Source organism: Centropristis striata, chromosome 8 (genome assembly GCF_030273125.1).
Source record: "Centropristis striata isolate RG_2023a ecotype Rhode Island chromosome 8, C.striata_1.0, whole genome shotgun sequence".
NCBI classification, from domain to species: Eukaryota; Metazoa; Chordata; class Actinopteri; order Perciformes; family Serranidae; genus Centropristis; species Centropristis striata.
Window position 1 is genome coordinate 26,793,168 of NC_081524.1, and position 17,829 is coordinate 26,810,996.

The 17,829-nt window shown below is 37.3% G+C and overlaps 1 protein-coding gene across 1 annotated transcript; it reads left to right on the top strand.

Annotated features, from left to right (window-relative positions):
• The first annotated feature begins 2,643 nt into the window (after positions 1 to 2,643).
• Positions 2,644 to 17,096, top strand: LOC131975684 (syntaxin-12-like). Its single transcript, XM_059338412.1, has 11 exons — positions 2,644 to 2,737; positions 3,047 to 3,134; positions 4,285 to 4,423; positions 4,513 to 4,582; positions 7,489 to 7,588; positions 12,505 to 12,642; positions 12,966 to 13,009; positions 14,235 to 14,340; positions 14,420 to 14,492; positions 14,589 to 14,671; positions 16,483 to 17,096. The coding sequence occupies exons 3-11, from the start codon at positions 4,324 to 4,326 to the stop codon at positions 16,573 to 16,575; spliced, it is 807 nt and encodes a 268-aa protein (XP_059194395.1). The 5' UTR covers positions 2,644 to 2,737; positions 3,047 to 3,134; positions 4,285 to 4,323; the 3' UTR covers positions 16,576 to 17,096.
• Positions 17,097 to 17,829: the final 733 nt, after the last annotated feature.

Here is a 17,829-nt window from a genome sequence, read left to right on the forward strand (position 1 = left end):
AAATAACATATTGTAGACAGGGAGAGTTCAGAGACACATCGTCACTGTCATCATGTTTATGCGTCCTCTACAGTTGTGTTCATATTATTTCTAATCTCTTTATCACAGGAGGTCAAACTGTTCAGCTGCCATAGAGGTGTAATGAACAAGCTCACAAACTGAAGCATCATTGTGACTGATCAAATCTGTAGCTTTTTGCATTGGAGCTCCCCTTACTGGTGACTGAAAGGGCCATCATGAGCTCAGCTGTAACATACAGCATTATTCATTCTTAACCTTTTGAACAGCAGTATAGCAAAATAATCTCCAGTGACGTTTACCTTTGAGCTTTCATCCTCATCTCACAGACTCTATCAGCAAACTAATTTTGTGCAGTTGTCCGGGAGATGGTTCAGGTATGGAACTTCAGTCACATGATAACAGCTGGCCATATGAGTGAGAGGGTAACAGAGAAATAGCATTTATTATATGACATTTGTTACCCCAACTGAAATGCATTTCCTCATCCACTGAAGTCATCTGCTGCACAAGTAAGCTGTATTCTCCATCTTCTTGTCTGGATATATGCACAGGCCTCTGTATAGTTATTTTTCCTCCTCCACTAGTTTAGACATTCATTTCAGATTTAGAATGACTGTATTTTTGTTGTTGTTTTTTTCAAAAGGAAATAGACATAACAGCTACAAACAAGTACAACAAAGCTCCACATAAAAATGTAAAGAATATTCAAGCCAACATCATTTTCATTTTTAATTAATTCACCTAAATTAAAGAAAAACGACCCCAAAAAAAGCCCTTAACAGGGAAAAAAATAGAAGAAACCTCAGGAAGAGAAACAGAGGAGGGATCCCTTTCCCAAGATAGACAGACATGTACCAGCATTTGTGTAAAGACCTGTAATAAAATTTTAAAAAGTATGGACAATAAGGATTACAAAATTGAAGACTGTTAAGATTGAAACCAGGCGGGCATTGAGCAACATGCGCACAAGGGAAAGAAAGAGAGACAAGAGGAGAGGCGGAATCTCCTGGAGAAAGATGATCCAGATCCAAACATCTGGAATGAGGCACCAAGCTGTGGGAGAGAAAGTGGTCCCAGGACGGCTGTTGGTGCAGCACAGAGAGGCCTGAGAGAAAAGAGAGGACGATGAGGAAAAATCTAGAAAGAGAGAGAGGTAGAAGAGAGATGCAGTGTTTTTTTAAAAAAGTTTACAGTTTTCTTGTGGGCAGAAAAAACAACTGACTATGTATTATGTTTCAAAAATAATTGAGACCAGTGTTGAGGAGTAGTGAACTACATGTAAGTGAACTAGCAGTTTGCTGGTAGCAAAACTGCATTCATATTTGTGTAGTGATTCAAGTAGTTAAATTACTTTTTACCACTTCTGTGTAGTTGAACTACTGAAACTATAAACTATAAATCAGGCCCTAAAAAAAGGACCCCCACCAACACACACACACACACACACACACACACACACAAAGATTGCAAATACTATGTACTAAATGGCATGCTGTAGGTAGAAAAAAATATATGAATATAATTCAAAATCAGCATCTGTAGTGTCATATTCCTTTTTGTGTGTTCTACTGGCAATAAACTCAAAACCTTATGAACTTGCATACTGACAGTTATATGGCAGTATGGGCTTTGAGGTATATGTTCATTGTCAATTTGTTACTTTTTTTAACAAGTAGCTTGAACTACTTTTTCTAAGTAGCCTTTGTTGATCAAACTAGATTCCTCCCTAGGGTAGCTTTTTTTGTAGCTCAATTTCTTCTAGTGTAAAGTAATTGGTAGCTTGCAAAGCTGTGCTTTCAAAGTACCTTCCCCAACACTGATGGAGCCTCAGACTGACCTGCCAGATGAATAATGAGGACAGGTAAGAAGGTAATCCAAAAAAAAATAAGCATCTAACTGAAAGTTAAGGTGAAAAGATTAGTTGAAGTTAAGATTTTAAGGCCTCAACTGCGTTGAACTCTTTGCTTTGAGTGGGCGGGTTACTCCAGTGGAAGGGGATAATGCCTGCAGACTTCTTTTTAAGTAGATGGACAGACAGGAGCCCTGTAGAGTAAAGCATACATATTTGATCTAGCCCCTAGAATACATATTTATGTTTAATATTTGTTATTGTTTTCCCTTTTGGAGAGCCTGGGTTGCCTTCTGCCTGCATGTCCGCTGTCACATGCAGGCTTAGCTATTATTAGAATCTGAGTAATTCTGTCATGGGACAGGCACGGGATTATTTCACGAGATAGACCTACAGGCCCATCACATTGAGTCTTAAAGGGACATTTAATGTTCTTGTGCATGTCTGAAAATCACAGTAGGAGGTTCCAGGATTTTATATGATGTGACGAAATACTTTTTTTCTGTCTCACTCCCTAAGTATAGCCTATATAATCAGATATAATTCTTAGTGTTAAAGTCCTTTAAAAAATCTGTAGCTATATTTTAAAGTGGGCTAGAATGAGCATGGGCAGTTGGTAGAATGTTTTTCTAGCAGTCATTTTAATAAAAAAGTCAACAGCAAGCTTACCTCACTGAAGAACTTGTGTGGACCACCTTCGCTATCGTCATTGAAGGCACCATCTAATAACGTCGGATTAGCGCTTTGAACGTCTGACGTCACATGCGGGCTGGGTTTGCTAATTCTGATATAGTTACTGTATTTATCTGAGGCGCTGGGAGCAACAGACACTGTCGACGCTAGCTTCAGTACAAAGAAAGATTTAAGGTGAACATTGTTAACATTTGCATTCCGACAGGGATTTTATTTTGCCTGTTATATAAAACAGTAGCGTGTATATATTATTGACGCCGAATAACGACTGGGTGTAAGGTTTCCTATGTCAGTTTTAAAATGATATCTGCTGTTAAATGACAGCATTTTCTGTATGACTTAGTGCCCAATGAATACGGTTTAAATATCGTGTTAGTAGGTTATAGTCCGTATGAATAGTATCTTTGTTTGGGGTTGGGTTTAATCCACGTGATGACTTGGGTTTGGCACATGCTTGCCTCAGATTTTATGTTTTTATTGAAGGATAACACCTGGGCTCCTGTGCAGTAGAAAAGCCAGCACCACGAAGAAGACGAAAGAGGGAAGGACGCTGACACATCCTGGTGTAACGGTACTTGTCCTGGCTCTGTATTCCATCGTATTAGATAAATGAAAAAATGACAGTGTTATTATATTTTCAGTAGGCTACACCTAGTGCTAAATGCCTATTCTCCGTGAAACTCGTAAATGCTTTGTAAATTTAAGAGAATAAAAAGTTTAAATGTATGTGGATAAAAATGTATTTAGAGACAATATATGAATTCAAAATGTATATTAATGCATGTATTTCATCAGTGTTGGAATGCTATTAAGTAAGTAATTTACTCAAGTACAGTGCTGTAAACATTTTATTTTATATCAATAACTAAAATAATTGTTTTCAAACACAATCCTCAGTTAATTGTTGTTTCATTTTCATTGTGATATGTTTGGAAGATAGTGATTAATAATGTTTTGAGAAGATATACACTATCTGTCAATAATAAATCACATTGTCACAATCATTTCATGGAAAGAGGTAAAAGAATATTTTATTCCAACTTTATGGACAACCGTGAATTGAGAATATATAAAACAATCTGCATAACAAGTACTTATACTTCTGATCCTTTATTTTATGCTGGTTAGATTGTACTTTTACTTCAGTTAGTTTTGAATGCAGGATTTTTACTTGTAGTGGAGTAATTTCACAGTGTTGTATTAGTACTTTTACTGAAGTAAATGATTTGAATACTTTTCCAATAATACAAGTGCAATACTCAATAATTAATACCTTTTTACTACTTGGGCATTTATATGTAATGCACTTTTATACTTATTTCAGAAAAATATTGAACTTTGCACTTTACTTTATTGGAACTGGTGTTGGAATTTGACAGCTGCAGTTACTTTACTGATACTGATTTTTACAATGTTCAAATTCTTTGTTTTTAATGAGCAGTCCATAACCTTACAATCTTTATTTTTGCATGGTGTTAGACAAGGCAAAACACAGTATTTATGTTGGAGAAGCTAGAACTACCACATATTTGTCATAAGTAAAACAGCAGATTTGTTTTCTATCTGTCGACCAATCCAATAATCAACTCATCAGCTCTGTGAAATATGATGCAATGATATAGGTGAGACTACTTCACATTGTAAGTAGTTACAACAAATTCAATAGGGAACTTAATATTCACGGAAATACAAGTGATTTGATCTTCTCTCTCTGTGTTTAGGTTGTGTTTAGAGTGTGTTCCTCTGCTGTGTGAACCAGGATGTCCCATATGGGTGAAGACAGCACCTGGTCCCAGCCATGGGATTTCAGCTGCCTTATCCAGACATGCAGCTCTAACATCCAAAAGATCAGCCAGAACTGTGAGTGCAGATAACGAGTAAACACGTCTACATATGAATGAATCTCTTAAAAGATCTGATTGTTTACTGAACTTCCCATTTCTCCACAGCTGGTCAGATGAAAAGTCTCCTCTACCAACTGGGGACAAGAGAGCAAACCTCTGATCTTCATGACAGACTGTAAGTACTGAGCACAAGTCCTGATTGGGTTCATACCCAGGTTTAAGAGTTACAGTTGGGTGTGAGTTCAGGACAGGAGAGGTACTGAGATAACATTTTGCCCACTTACAACACTGACGTACACATTCCAAATGGGCCACAATAGGCGAAACTGAAAAGCATCTCTTATGCTGTGACTTTGAAAATACAAAATAAATGGAATAATAAAATAAAACTTGAATAGAGTTAGTTAATATATAGTTAATATCAGAGCAAATATATATGTAAATGGACTGCACTTGTATAGTTATTTTCTAGTCTTTGCCATCACTCAAAGCACTTTACACTACAGACTGTGTTCTTTCACCCATTCACACACACATTCACACTGGTGGCAGAGGCTACCCTACACCGTGCCACCTGCCACCATCAGGAATTCATTCACACACACGATGAACGCAGTATCTTATATCGACACGTAGGCTGCAATGGTCAGGGATGGTCGGCTACCAACTGAGCCACAGCCAATGTATTAAATGTAAACAGCTGGATGATTCTGATGAATTTGCATCAGATGTTTCCATTCATAAACCGTCAACAACGGAGCAACATCAGGAGACATGCTCCCCTGGTAAGAGAACTTTAAAATATCAGCTTTAAAATGTAGATTTAAAGTTGAAGTTCAGCATTAGGATATAGGGGAAAAAACACAACAACTCTCCCCCGCTGTTGTAGCTGACCAGGAACTTGCAGGCGTGTATACCAGCTGTTTCGTTCCTTTTGCACTCGTTTTCATGTCACTTATTGTCATTTCACTTGTGCTAACCTCAGCACCTGGTGCTTACAGTGCACAGCCAGAAGTTTCCAGAGGGAACTTGCACTTGTACACTTTGGTTCCACAATCTATACAGCATGTATTCTGCATGTGGCTGTGTGCACCAGATCATGACCCCCTGACAGTTTGGCACAATTCAGAGATGCAAACTTGTCACCTCAAGGGGAAATTTGCTCTTTAAAATACATATTAGGTCATTTGTGTGATTTGTGCAGATCCAATGAGTTTTTGTAATTGAGGAGGTGGGGTGTCTGAGTCTGTATTGTTCGATAGGTGTTGGCACTGTGTAACATTAGCATAGGCTATTTAGAGGGGACCCCTATTTGATGTTACACCACCTACTGTCAAGAGCATCAAAGCTGAACAAGGGTAGCATTCGTCTTTTATGTGCAGATATTTCACATAAAAAAATGATATTCAGTAAAAAACCACACTGAAATATGTAAACGGTAGTATTGTTGTGCAGTGTTGCAGGGTGCAGAGGATGCTAGAATAAATATGGGATGAATATTGTATTATTGCTTAATGAGGTAATCTGAACAGTATTTTACTGTATTGATGTCATACAGTGTCATGCTGTATATTGCAATGCAATCTAGGAGAAAAAAACAAGAGAATGCTATTATTTACTAGCCTGGCTAACACCAGACTATTCTCAAATGAGGTCTAGTCTGGCAACCAACAATGCATTTCTCCGTAGAGGAGGTGTGGTTTACGATCCTCCGGAGCCGTTTATTGGGCGCTTAGAATGTCTATCGAAAGCGTCTGTAGGTAGCTCTTAGCCAATCGTATCAGTTATACCAGATGATGTAGTAGAGCTACAGAAATGGATGTTTGTTGTGTGTGCGTCTGTGAGAGAGTGTTGCTTGCTGCTTTGCTTCTCCAGTTCTCGCTTTCTGCAAGATTTATTTTCACGCTTTATTCCCCCTCATGTCATTCAGCCACACACATCCACTGATTTTATGGGCAACAAATAAGCTGCTGCGGGTCTCTCGGCGGCTCCGCTGTCCCCCGGCTCGTATCGAGATCACCGGCGTTGCGGTAGCGCCGGTGATTAGCTCGCTACGAGCCGGGGGACAGCGGAGCCGCCGAGAGACCTTTCGCCTTTCAACTTTCGCTCTAAACTATTTAAAACGCTGTCTACAGCTAAAGAGAGTTTCGCGTCTGCAGCAGCCATGTTAGATTCGTAAGAAAACTACAAGCTTCCAAGTGCCGAGGAGTACGCGTCATCGTCTTGCCGTCCCTCCCCGCTCTGTGATTGGATCCCTAAAACAGGGCTAAGAAACGGCTCTGGTTGCCAGACTGGATGGAGGTTCGAAATTAAATTCGAGCGCGCAAGGCAGTCTGGGTATACCCAGGCTAATTATTTACAGGAATTTACTGTAAATTCACACTTAAAAGTTTTACAATGTACTGTAGATATTCAGTAATTTACTGAAAAAACAAAACTGTGAACAGTATTATGTTGTAAATTCAAAAGAATACAGTAATATAATCCAAATTTATGTCTAGCAATACACTATATTTCTAAAATAGAGAAACTGTAAAAGTACTTTGCAGGCGAAGCTGCTGCCAGTTACTTAATGTAAATTTACACTAAAAAGTTTGACAGTGTATATTTATGTTGATAGTGATGCTGAACATGTTAAAGCGAGTATTGTATGGTGAGTTGTTGGTTTGATGTGTACTTCACAGTGACGACCTGCAGACAGAAACTGTTTATGTCTGGTAGTTTTGGCGTACAGTGTTCTGTCGAGCCTACCAGAGGGGAGAAGTTTGAACAAGTTGTTGAGTCCAACATGTGAAGGGTCTGCACTGAGGTTACCATACATTACTTACCAACTGTAAGATAGCATTCATTCGAGGGTGAGTTTTTCCCCTATTTCCTCATGCTAAAATCAACTTTAAATCTACATTTTAAAGCTGATATGTAAAACTTCTCTGACCTGGGGAGCATGCCTCCTGAACCCTCTGGGGAGTACAGTTCCCATCTTTGTCACCTTTTTCAATCCCTCATGAGTTTGCACCCCTGACAATTACACAAACCTTTAAACCTTTTGAGTAAGGTCTTAAAATGTTTGTTTCCCTACAGCCAACAGCTCCAACACTCCACCAATCAGCTGGCTAAAGAAACCAACAGACACCTGAAGGAGCTGGGCTCACTGCCCCCACCGCTGTCTCCATCAGAACAGGTCAGTCCATAGAGGCTTTTATCGCTATCAATCAAACTTTACATTTATATATCAGTGATGTTGATAGATTTCCAGTGTAGTGAGTCCAATGGACCCACAGCTGGTGATTTGAGTGGGTCCCTGAGAAATACAATGGGTTCCCAATAAAGTTTTTTCTGGAGAAACTGCAATGTTTAACTCCTTAAATGTTTGTATGGTATGATATGGTTGTAATAACGGATATGAACAAAATCAATCTGAAATTATACAAATTAAATTCTAAATCTGAAAATGTTATTAGAAAACAGCTGTCACATCGGCATAACATACAAAATTTTTGTAGCAACATAAACAGTGGTGCAATGTAACTGTAACTAAGTACATTTCCTCAAGTACTAAGACACTTTAGGTACTTGAAAAGTACATTTTGATGCTGATACTTTTGTACTTTTACTGAAGTCAGTTTTGAATGCAGGACTTTTACTTGAAGGGAAGTAATTATGCAGTGTGGTATTAGTACTTTTTTGCAGTAAGTAATCTGAACACTTTTTCCACCACTGAACATAAGTGGCACCAAAATTAATGATAAAAACAAAATGGTGTCTGTAGTACTAAAATTAATGATCTATAAGAGTGCACCGCATCGAACAGTAGAAACGTCAGTTTATTTACTACTATGAAGTTCACATTCCTAATTGTTGAAGTGAATCCATGTTAACTGGCTAGTTATTGTGTTTGTGGCTAAACTAGCATGTTGTGAGAGCATGCTCACAGGATCTCTTTGCTGACGAGATGCAGAGGCTGGAAACAGCGCTTGTCTGGTCTGCTGACAGCAACGTTTCTTTAGCTGATTACTGTGACTGTTGACACCAGTTTGTTGTTCATAATATATAATTCTTCATGGGAAAAATAAGGTGTGTCCCTGGGACGCATGGACAGTGAGTTTACTGAGTCTTTTTCAGATTTTATTGTGTCAGTGATGCAGGGCGTGTACATAGTAACACTACAGAAATATATGAAATTTTAAATTACAAAGCCATTGTGTGCTGGAGTATTTCTTTTACCCTTCATTGGAATTATAGTAAGGTGGAGTTCCTAAACTCAAAGGCCAGTATAGCTGAACTACAGCATGGTAAGATTATTCCATGGTCAGATCAGTGGAAGTGATACCTCTGTCATTAAAAACCTGTCAGAACCATAGACAACTTCAGGATGGAATGGTGGAAGAAGCAAAAAAAATGAGAAAGATGGAGAAATAAGATAAAAATTTATTCCAGAGGTATTGCTATTTTTTTTTAGTTTTGCATTTTGTGCCAACTTTTTTTGCCTCCAACCAGCCTTATATGCTACATATACTGTCTCACAGCCAACTTTTGGAAGCTCCAGAAAACTGCAGACTGGAAATTAATTCTTCACATAAACAAACAATGACAGTGAATGTACCTGAACAACAGAATGATATTCACTCCCAGCGATTTAATTACTCATGAGTACCATCATCACAAAGGCATTTTCTGTGCTAATTGGAAACCCACTGTAATATACAAAATTCAAGAAAAGTTATTAAGGTATTTTGAAAGAGATTGTTACTGATGAACCTACCACAGTGACAGGATATATAAGACTGGAGACCACACCCTGTAAGTCTACAAGGTCTCCAGCAGAGAGCACTCATGTTACACAGAACACACCAGTCACAGTAGTAGTAGTAGAAATAGTATCACACTAATAGTAAGTATAATAATATAACATTAATTAACAAAAATAAAGTTAAGAACAACAGAATGTTAAAAATGACAAATTCATTTAAATGTGCAACTGTTATTCTTTTCATCCCTGCTGATTTCATAGGAATGTGGAGAGAATTATGCTCATTTGCCTGAACTTATTTCAGTCATGTGAAGTGGGCTGGACTTTTTTCATGCCGAGAAATCAATCTCTAAATCAGTCTTTGAATTGCCTCACGATAGTGTGATACATGTTTCAATTACAAATCAATGCATTTATGTTCTCCTTATTTTTGATTATTGACTAATCCTCATATTTAACCATTTTTGAATAAACTTTTCAAATTATTAAGTTCACAAAATGTGAGTGAATAGAGAAAAATGCACATCACAAGGTGAAATCTTCAAATGACTTGTTTTGTTTGACCAACAGTCCAAAAACTCAAAGATATTCAGTTAACTATCATATGAAGCAGAGAAAAGCAACAAATACACTCTGAACTCTGAGCTGAAACCACTGAAGTATCTGGTAATTCATCTAACAGCACATGGACAAGATGCTAAACATTAATAAGTGAAGCATAGATTATATGTAAAGAAATGTCTTGATTTTCTTTATTGCATTGTAAATTATACTGGCTGCCAAAGGAGGGAGGGCAACTATGGAGTAATGTGCTTCTTGCACTTTGGATCCATGACCAGATTGGTCAAAACTTTTTGGCTGTAGCAACGTGCTTTCAAAGTGATAATGACTTAATAAATTATACATTTAAAAATATAAAATAAATAATTATGATTAGAGGTTGAAGGTCCTAGAGACTGCTGCAGGATTCTTTGAGCACTCTCAGACCTAAAAGAACATTTGTGTTTTTCTGAAATTTATACTACCAGGCGACAGCCTCCAAGCCTGAAAAGTGGCGCCAATGTGGAAGGTCCTTGAAAACGGCATTATTTCTATTGGCCAAAAGGGGGCGACTCCAGTGGTTGAAAAAAGGAGGTGTGTTTGTATGCTATAAAAATATGATTAATTCTCACTTTAATTATTACCTCAGTAAACATTCTCATAATGAGTTGATGTCTAAAGTCTTCTTCAACACAATATGATGTTCATTTAATAAATGATGGTGCCATTTAGTTTAAAGTAGATGATAAAGCAGGGTATGCTATCAGGCAGTGCTACCTTAGATTGACAGGTACCAATCCACATAGTGTCTTTTCCTCTTAGAATTTGACCCTTTCATAGTGTTTTTTTTTATCTAACAAAGTTCACTGTGCCATTTTGGTCACCTTTAATTTGACCCAAAACTTTGGAACAGTCAGAAGGACCCTACATGAGGATCTAAGGCTGCGACTTGGCTCATATGGAGTCAATGTTTCTACTACAGAGCTTGGAGGCAGACTCAGACGAGTTTTATAAGAGAGGAGTAAAATCTTAAAAATGTATTCTAAATCAAACAGGGAGCTAATTGAGAGCAGCAAGGATTCGGGTGATGTGATTTCATCTGTTAAAAACAGTGAGAGGCCTCGCTGCTGCACTCTGAACTAGTTGGAGGCAGGAGAGTGACTTGTGGTTCAAGCAGGAGAGGAGGGCGTCACCGTAGTCTGGAGAAGATGAAAGCATGAATTACTTTTTCCAGGTAGATTTTTCCACAATTTCCAGAGTGTGGGAGCATGGGTTTGATTCTAGAAATTGTGCAGTGAGAGCTAGACAACTTGTCTCAACTCAAAGCTTAGGTTTGAATGAAATAGTACTCTCAGATTTCTAGCAGTGGGCTTCATATAAGCAGAGAGAAGAATTAGAATTATTTTAGACTTAAAGGAATGGTTTATCGCAAAGGCCAGCAGGTTGTACTGACATAGAAAATCAAATAAGACCAAGAACAGATCCTAAAGGCAATCCATAATTCAAAACAACAGCATCAGACATGTCATAACAAACTGCCTGTGAACATTTCTAATAGATAAACAGGATCAGCACCACCAAAGAAGCCAGCATCCTGTGATCCACATTTCAGATTGCATTAAAATGCCACATTAGTCAAGATAGAGTTCATGAGGTATTTAATGGAGCATGCAAAATCTGTGACAGTGTAACATGTGTGTTGGTTATGCTTTCTTTTAAGTATTCGTGCTTAGCATTCATCAGCAGGATACAAACATTTCACACGTTATATTATTACAACTGTATCTGCTGACTGTAACTACATTATGGAGCAGGGGTTGGCAACTAACTTTCCCGGTCGGCCACATGAGAACCCCAGATTGTTAACTGGGGCCAAACTAATTTTGTCATGCCTTAATCTCTAATTTCATCCAAGAATATAATCGGAAAGTAGGAACTTCTCAGACCATGTCCAAGTTCATGAGGACTTTTTTGAGGTCCTTCAGATCAGACAGGATTTAAGCCTCCTCAGTGACTATGGACACATCAATGATTTCTTCAACACCAACTCCAATTCCTTTTGTGACCATGTCCTCCTCATCTGTGTCCTAGAGTAGAATAAAATTAAGAATTATTTTTTGTACAAAGATGGCATTTACAAGTTGAGCCTGGACAAGTCAGGGATTTGATCTTATATTTAAAGTATACTCTCTTAACAAAAAGAATAAATTAAATTTATTCTGATGATTTAAAGTGTTTATTTCCTTTATTGTACTTTTATCATAAAACATAAGACTTCTTTTTCGTTTTGCCTTTCAGCCAGCATCAGATAGTCACAGAGCTGTATCAAGGTCTGTGTAAAGAGAGAGCCAGCAACCCCCCCAAGTGTACTAAACACACTATTCCCACTGGTTAAAGCTTTTAACCTAAACTGATAACTCTGGAACAAAGCTCGGACGCACAACAACAATTATTTAAACAATTCAATGAAAATTACTCAAAACTTCAGTTGCCGGTGAGCAATTGCCACAACAAATTCAAAAGCTGCAATCATATCACTGGACTTAGAAGGTGCTGTCTCTGATGCACATTGAGTCTACGCCTGTTGTATGAAATGTGCTATATAAATAAACTTGACTCGATTTGACTTGATACATTTTCTGCTTGTTCTTGCAGCGCTGTTACTAAATGCACTGCTTGTTCTGAAAGCTGCCCATATGTTGTCAAGTTGATGTTTTAGTGTGTTGTGAAGTTGGTGATGTGCATGTTGTCAGATCAATATAGTTGAGCTCACGGATTCATCTTATTTATTCCTAACTTTTTTCCAGAGGCCGCAAAAGCTACAGAAGGAGCGTTTGATGAATGATTTCTCTGCAGCACTCAACAATTTCCAGGTGGTACAGCGAAAGGTAGCTGAGAAAGAGAAGGAGTCAGTGGCCAGAGCTCGGGCTGGATCAAGGACCATGGTGAATATCAGGCTTTGTCATTGGACAAGGGCTGTAGAGGCTTTGGATCCAATGGCAATACTCCAAAACACATAGTGATGACAGTTTTTTGCAATTGCTTCCACACATTTTTGCAACAAAATGGCCATCATATGAATTACTCTTTCAAAGCAGCAACACAGTGATGTTCATCGTTATGTTCGTTCATTCATCATAAGCATGCACTTCCAGTCTGTAAGCAATCAGCAAATACTGTTATTGAATTACTTCTAATATATTTGTATACATGATGGAAAACTGATGTGAGGTCATGTTGATGAAACTTTTTTTGTTACTGTCTACAGGGAGATGGAGGCAATGTGAATGAACAGCTAGTTACATTTGAAAAGTAAGTTTCTTCTGTGTGTTTTTTAATATTTTCATTCTCCATTCCAGTGTGTTCTTTCCACAATTTGGTGCTGAAAAAGTCAAAGCAGATGAAAAAGTGGACGACATATGCTAAAGAGTTTCTTATATCTTCTGTTCGTTTCTTCTTTTATTGTCTTTTTAGTTGGGGTAGAGTGGATCTTTAGGTGGAGATAGCAGGTCAACAGTAGATCCCAAATAGAAGTGGTGTACATCATCTGAAAGCTGGACCCTGAACATTAATTTGAGATGCGGCTTAGCATTCTCTCTCATTCTGACTCCACAAGAGTCTCAGCTTTCCAGTCATACCTGATTCATGGAAATCACAGACTGTTTGCAGTCTAGTATACTGCATTCAAAAGAAAATATGGTTCTTGGGATTAGTACAAATCTTATTTAAAAAAATTAGGTTCCTTAGGTCTTCCAGATTCTTATTATATCACTGTATACACTGTGGCATTAAAAGCGATCCTGCTACAGCATGCCAGTCTCCTCAAGGAGTTGAAGAAATTAAGCACTTTACTTGTGGCAGCTTTGTTATTTGGCATAAGACCAAAAAAACAACCTTTCCTTTTACTGTATGCATGAATGAAAATATGAAAATTACAACCAGGCCTCTGGGTTTTTTTGTGTGTCAGTTTGTTTTGGCTAATTCAATAGAACAAATGTTTTTAGGAACATGACCCCTGTGAGCACAAAGTAAACAAACAAAAAAACTTCAACTAATCAATCAATAATCCCAGCTAAGTCCCTATTTCTTTTTCACTTTTTGAGCTTCGACTGGCAAACTTTAATTACATCATGTTGTTGTCCTCTTCTTCTGTAATAATATAATGCTTTCTGAGTGGAGAATTAACGCCACCTACTGCTACTTTCTATGAACCAACTCCTAATATTGTCAACAGTAGTGGAAACAAGTATTAATTCTCATTTTCTTTAGCTGTTATTAAAAAACATGTGGTTTAATTAAATGTCCTATGTTTGTTGTGGGTTTTTTCAAAGTATTCTATGTAAATATTGCTAACTTAAATGAAAGTGGTCTGAAGAAAAGTCAGTACATTTTAAATTTAATAACATCATATACAGTATTGACATAATATATTTTCAATCACACATATTTGCATAAATTAAGTTTTACTTTAACCTGTGGCTTTTAAATGCTACTTTATATTAAAGTAAACTAAAGTTGGACTTGTATGATTGTGTAGGGAAGATTTTTGGGGTGAGAGCCAGACTCAGACTGAGGAGTCCAGCATTACAGAGGAGGAACTGGATATCCTCAGAGAGAGAGAGACTAACATCAAACACCTGGAGGTACCAACCATATCACACTGTTATACTGTCACATACAGGTGTGTTCACTGGTTAACCATCATCCTCCTGTTCTCCTCAGGCCAACATTATGGATGTAAACCAGATCTTCAAGGACTTGGCTGTGATGATTCACGACCAGGGAGACATGATTGGTAAGTTAGAGGCGCAGGTCAGCATCGAGTTGATACTTTAAACTTTTCACTTTGATGTGAGAGTGCATGTGTGTGTTCCTGTGGTCTGATTAACAGACACCATTGAGGCCAATGTGGAAAGTGCTGAGGTTCATGTGGACAGAGGGGTGGTCCAGCTGCAGAAGGCGGCCTATCACCAGGTAAGACCAAATACATGAAAGCCAGCTAAAGATTTAAGTCATCACATAATAAATAATCCACAATTTTCTCAAGCATGTCAAAGGTTAAGCCTTGCAATGTTCAACACTCTGTGAAAATACCAAACCAACTTTTAAATGATAATATTAGCAAGATGAAACTAATAGAAACTGCAGTGTCCAGCTGTTTAAGAAAATGACTAAGCCTTTTTAAAAATATGATTTGTGATGTGTTTTTGTTTTTTTGTTTTTAGAAGTCTTCAGTAGTAAATATGGGTTATGAGCTTTGATCCACAGACATGGTAGAGGAGTCAGAAAGTATTAAGAGATGGGCTAAAACATTTTCAGTTCGGATCTTTCAAGATGATTTGTTGACAATAAAGAAAATGTAGAATAACACCAGCCTTATTTGGTCACATAGCATACTAGGATTAACACTAGACTTGCCAGGATCGTGGCAGCGATCTGCCATCATTACGTACTGTATTTCATTGTTCCTGTTCACAAGCATGTTAATAATTCATTTGTTTGATAAAGTTACTTGCAATGATGGTAATTAAACACAATATCACAGTGCATAGAGCAGGTCGGCAACTTTTTCTTTCTTTTTTATGTGATTCAAGTTATTTACTGTTGATGCACATCTCGCATCCAATTGGACAAATGTGTTTAATAGTGCTAAAAATCAACTCATTTGTAGCCTACCATATCCTTAGCTTCAGGTGAATGTCGTGTAAGACATCGAAGTATGTCATACATACATACATAGTCGATTGCTGTGCATAAGAGACTTAAGATAGACAGAAGCTAATCGTTTTGCTGTTCCAAAAACATTCTGATACCATTATTTTATGTTCAGAAGTTGTGTAATCCAGCCTTAAACTACAGTGTCTTTTTGGAGACTATGTAAAATAAATCCATAATGATAAAGCCAAAGCTAAATGTAAATTATATCCATTTTTCCATCTTCCACTCATTGCTGTTCACAAGCTGTCCATTATGCCTTGTGGTTAAGCAGTGGTGGAAGAAGTATGAAAAAACCTGAGAATATATATTAATATTAATATATTAATATATATTATATTAATATTAAGTCTGAGAGTATATATTGAAAACTAAGAAAATATATTTAATATATATTATATATTATATATATTATATTATATATATTCTCAAGTTTCAAAATATATATATTCTCAGGTTTTCAATCCATATATATATATATATATATATATATATATTATATATTATATATATATACTGTATTATTATTTTTGATGCATTTATGTAAGCAGCAATTTACTATTGTCCAGGCAGGGCTCATTTAACTACTCAATATACTGTTATGTGGTTAATCATTTTTAATTGATAATATTTTTTATGTTAAATCTCGACCTGAAATGTAACTAAAGCTTGCAGCTAAATGTAGTGGAGTAAAAAGTACAATATTTACCTCTAAAATGTAGTGAAGTAGAAGTATAAAGATACATATGTGGGAATACTGAAGTAAGTATCTCAAAATTGTACTTAAGTACAGTACTTGAGTAAATGTATTTAGTTACATTCCAATACTGTGGTTAAGTCTGTCAGCCAATCAGAGGCTGTGTTTATTACAGTGTGGAAACTATGCTCTCAAATGTTTGCTCAATCATCCAATCCTTCTTTCCTGTGATCTATATTATTAGGGCAGCACCAGCTCCATATGGATGTCTTTTTTTAATTTTAATATCTTCTAAGCTTCAGAAAACATCCACCACAAGAAGTTTAGTTTGATTTAATCTGTTAACTCTGACATGATACTTTGTTTTGTACAGAGGAAGTCCCGTAAGAGGATGTGCATGCTGACCATGGTGATGTCGCTGGTGCTCATCATCCTCATCCTCATCATCTGGCAGGCCCTGAAATAAGAGGAGAAGCAAACCTTGAACTGACTTCCAGTGTGTGTGTGTGTGTGTGTGTGTGTGTGAGAGAGAGAGAGAGAGAGAGAGAGAGAGAGAGAGAGAGAGAGAGAGAGAGATGTATGTGCAAGTCTGTACATCAGTTTTAGTTTAACCAATGAACTCCATATTTCAATATAAAAAGGCTACATTTTCCTTCTGTATTCACCTTTATTCAGTCACTGTGTGTGACTGATTGTGAATGTATTTATTTGGGAATGGTTGTGGTTGGGTTTAGTAAGGGCTAACAATTGTGTGATGATATTTAACTTTTTTTAGTGTATTTCCTTAACTGTAAAACTGACATGTCTTTGGTGTTTCCCTTGTAGTTTGGGACAATAAAACTCCACTCCACTGTTACCACTACTACTAATAATAACACTTAATCAACTCATTGTTGGAAGATGGCCATGCATGCACAAAATCTTTATTTAAAGGACAAAGAATGTTTTCGCTTTGTGTGAGTGTGTGTGTGTGTGTGTGTGTGTGTGTGTGTGTGTGCGTGCGTGCGTGCGTGCATGCGTGCGTGCGTGCGTGCGTGCGTGCGTGTGTGTGTGTGTGTGTGAGAGAGAGAGAGAGAGAGAGAGAGAGAGAGAGAGAGGGTATGACAAATACCTACATTCCAAAACAGAAAAAGTACAGTTTTCTTCTAACCTTTTATCACTACTGAAGGATTGTGTCTTATCAAATGCGGTCTTGCACAGTTTTATAAACAAGTAACCCTGTATTTTTTTTATACAAAGTGTATTCCTGATGTAGGGAGTGTCTTACCTATGAATCTGTTAAAGAAAATAACCGTATCAGCTGGCAGAATGTCTGTCCTTAGTACACTCTGTTTCACTGGATCTGCCTACCTGAAAGAAAAATAAAGAAGTGCTGCAGGTACCATGTCTCATTTTGTCCACCAGAGTTGAGCTTTGCAGGTTGAGATTCAGCTGGATCTGTTTATCAGAGACACCAACTCTCCTGATATTATAAAAGACCAGTACTGGAAGAAATACTCCCAACCATGATTTTCCATGAAGACCTAAATATAGCAGTACTGCAGGTGAAGCATACTGCCTCCAGTTGTACTTGCAAAGAAAACAAAAGTATTAGCAGTAAAAATCTCTCCAAAGTATTAGAGCCTGACAGATATATTAGATGACTGATATTATCAGTCAATATTTCCTCATCATTGGCCTATCAGTATCAGTGCATATGTTATCTGTGTCGATATGTGTT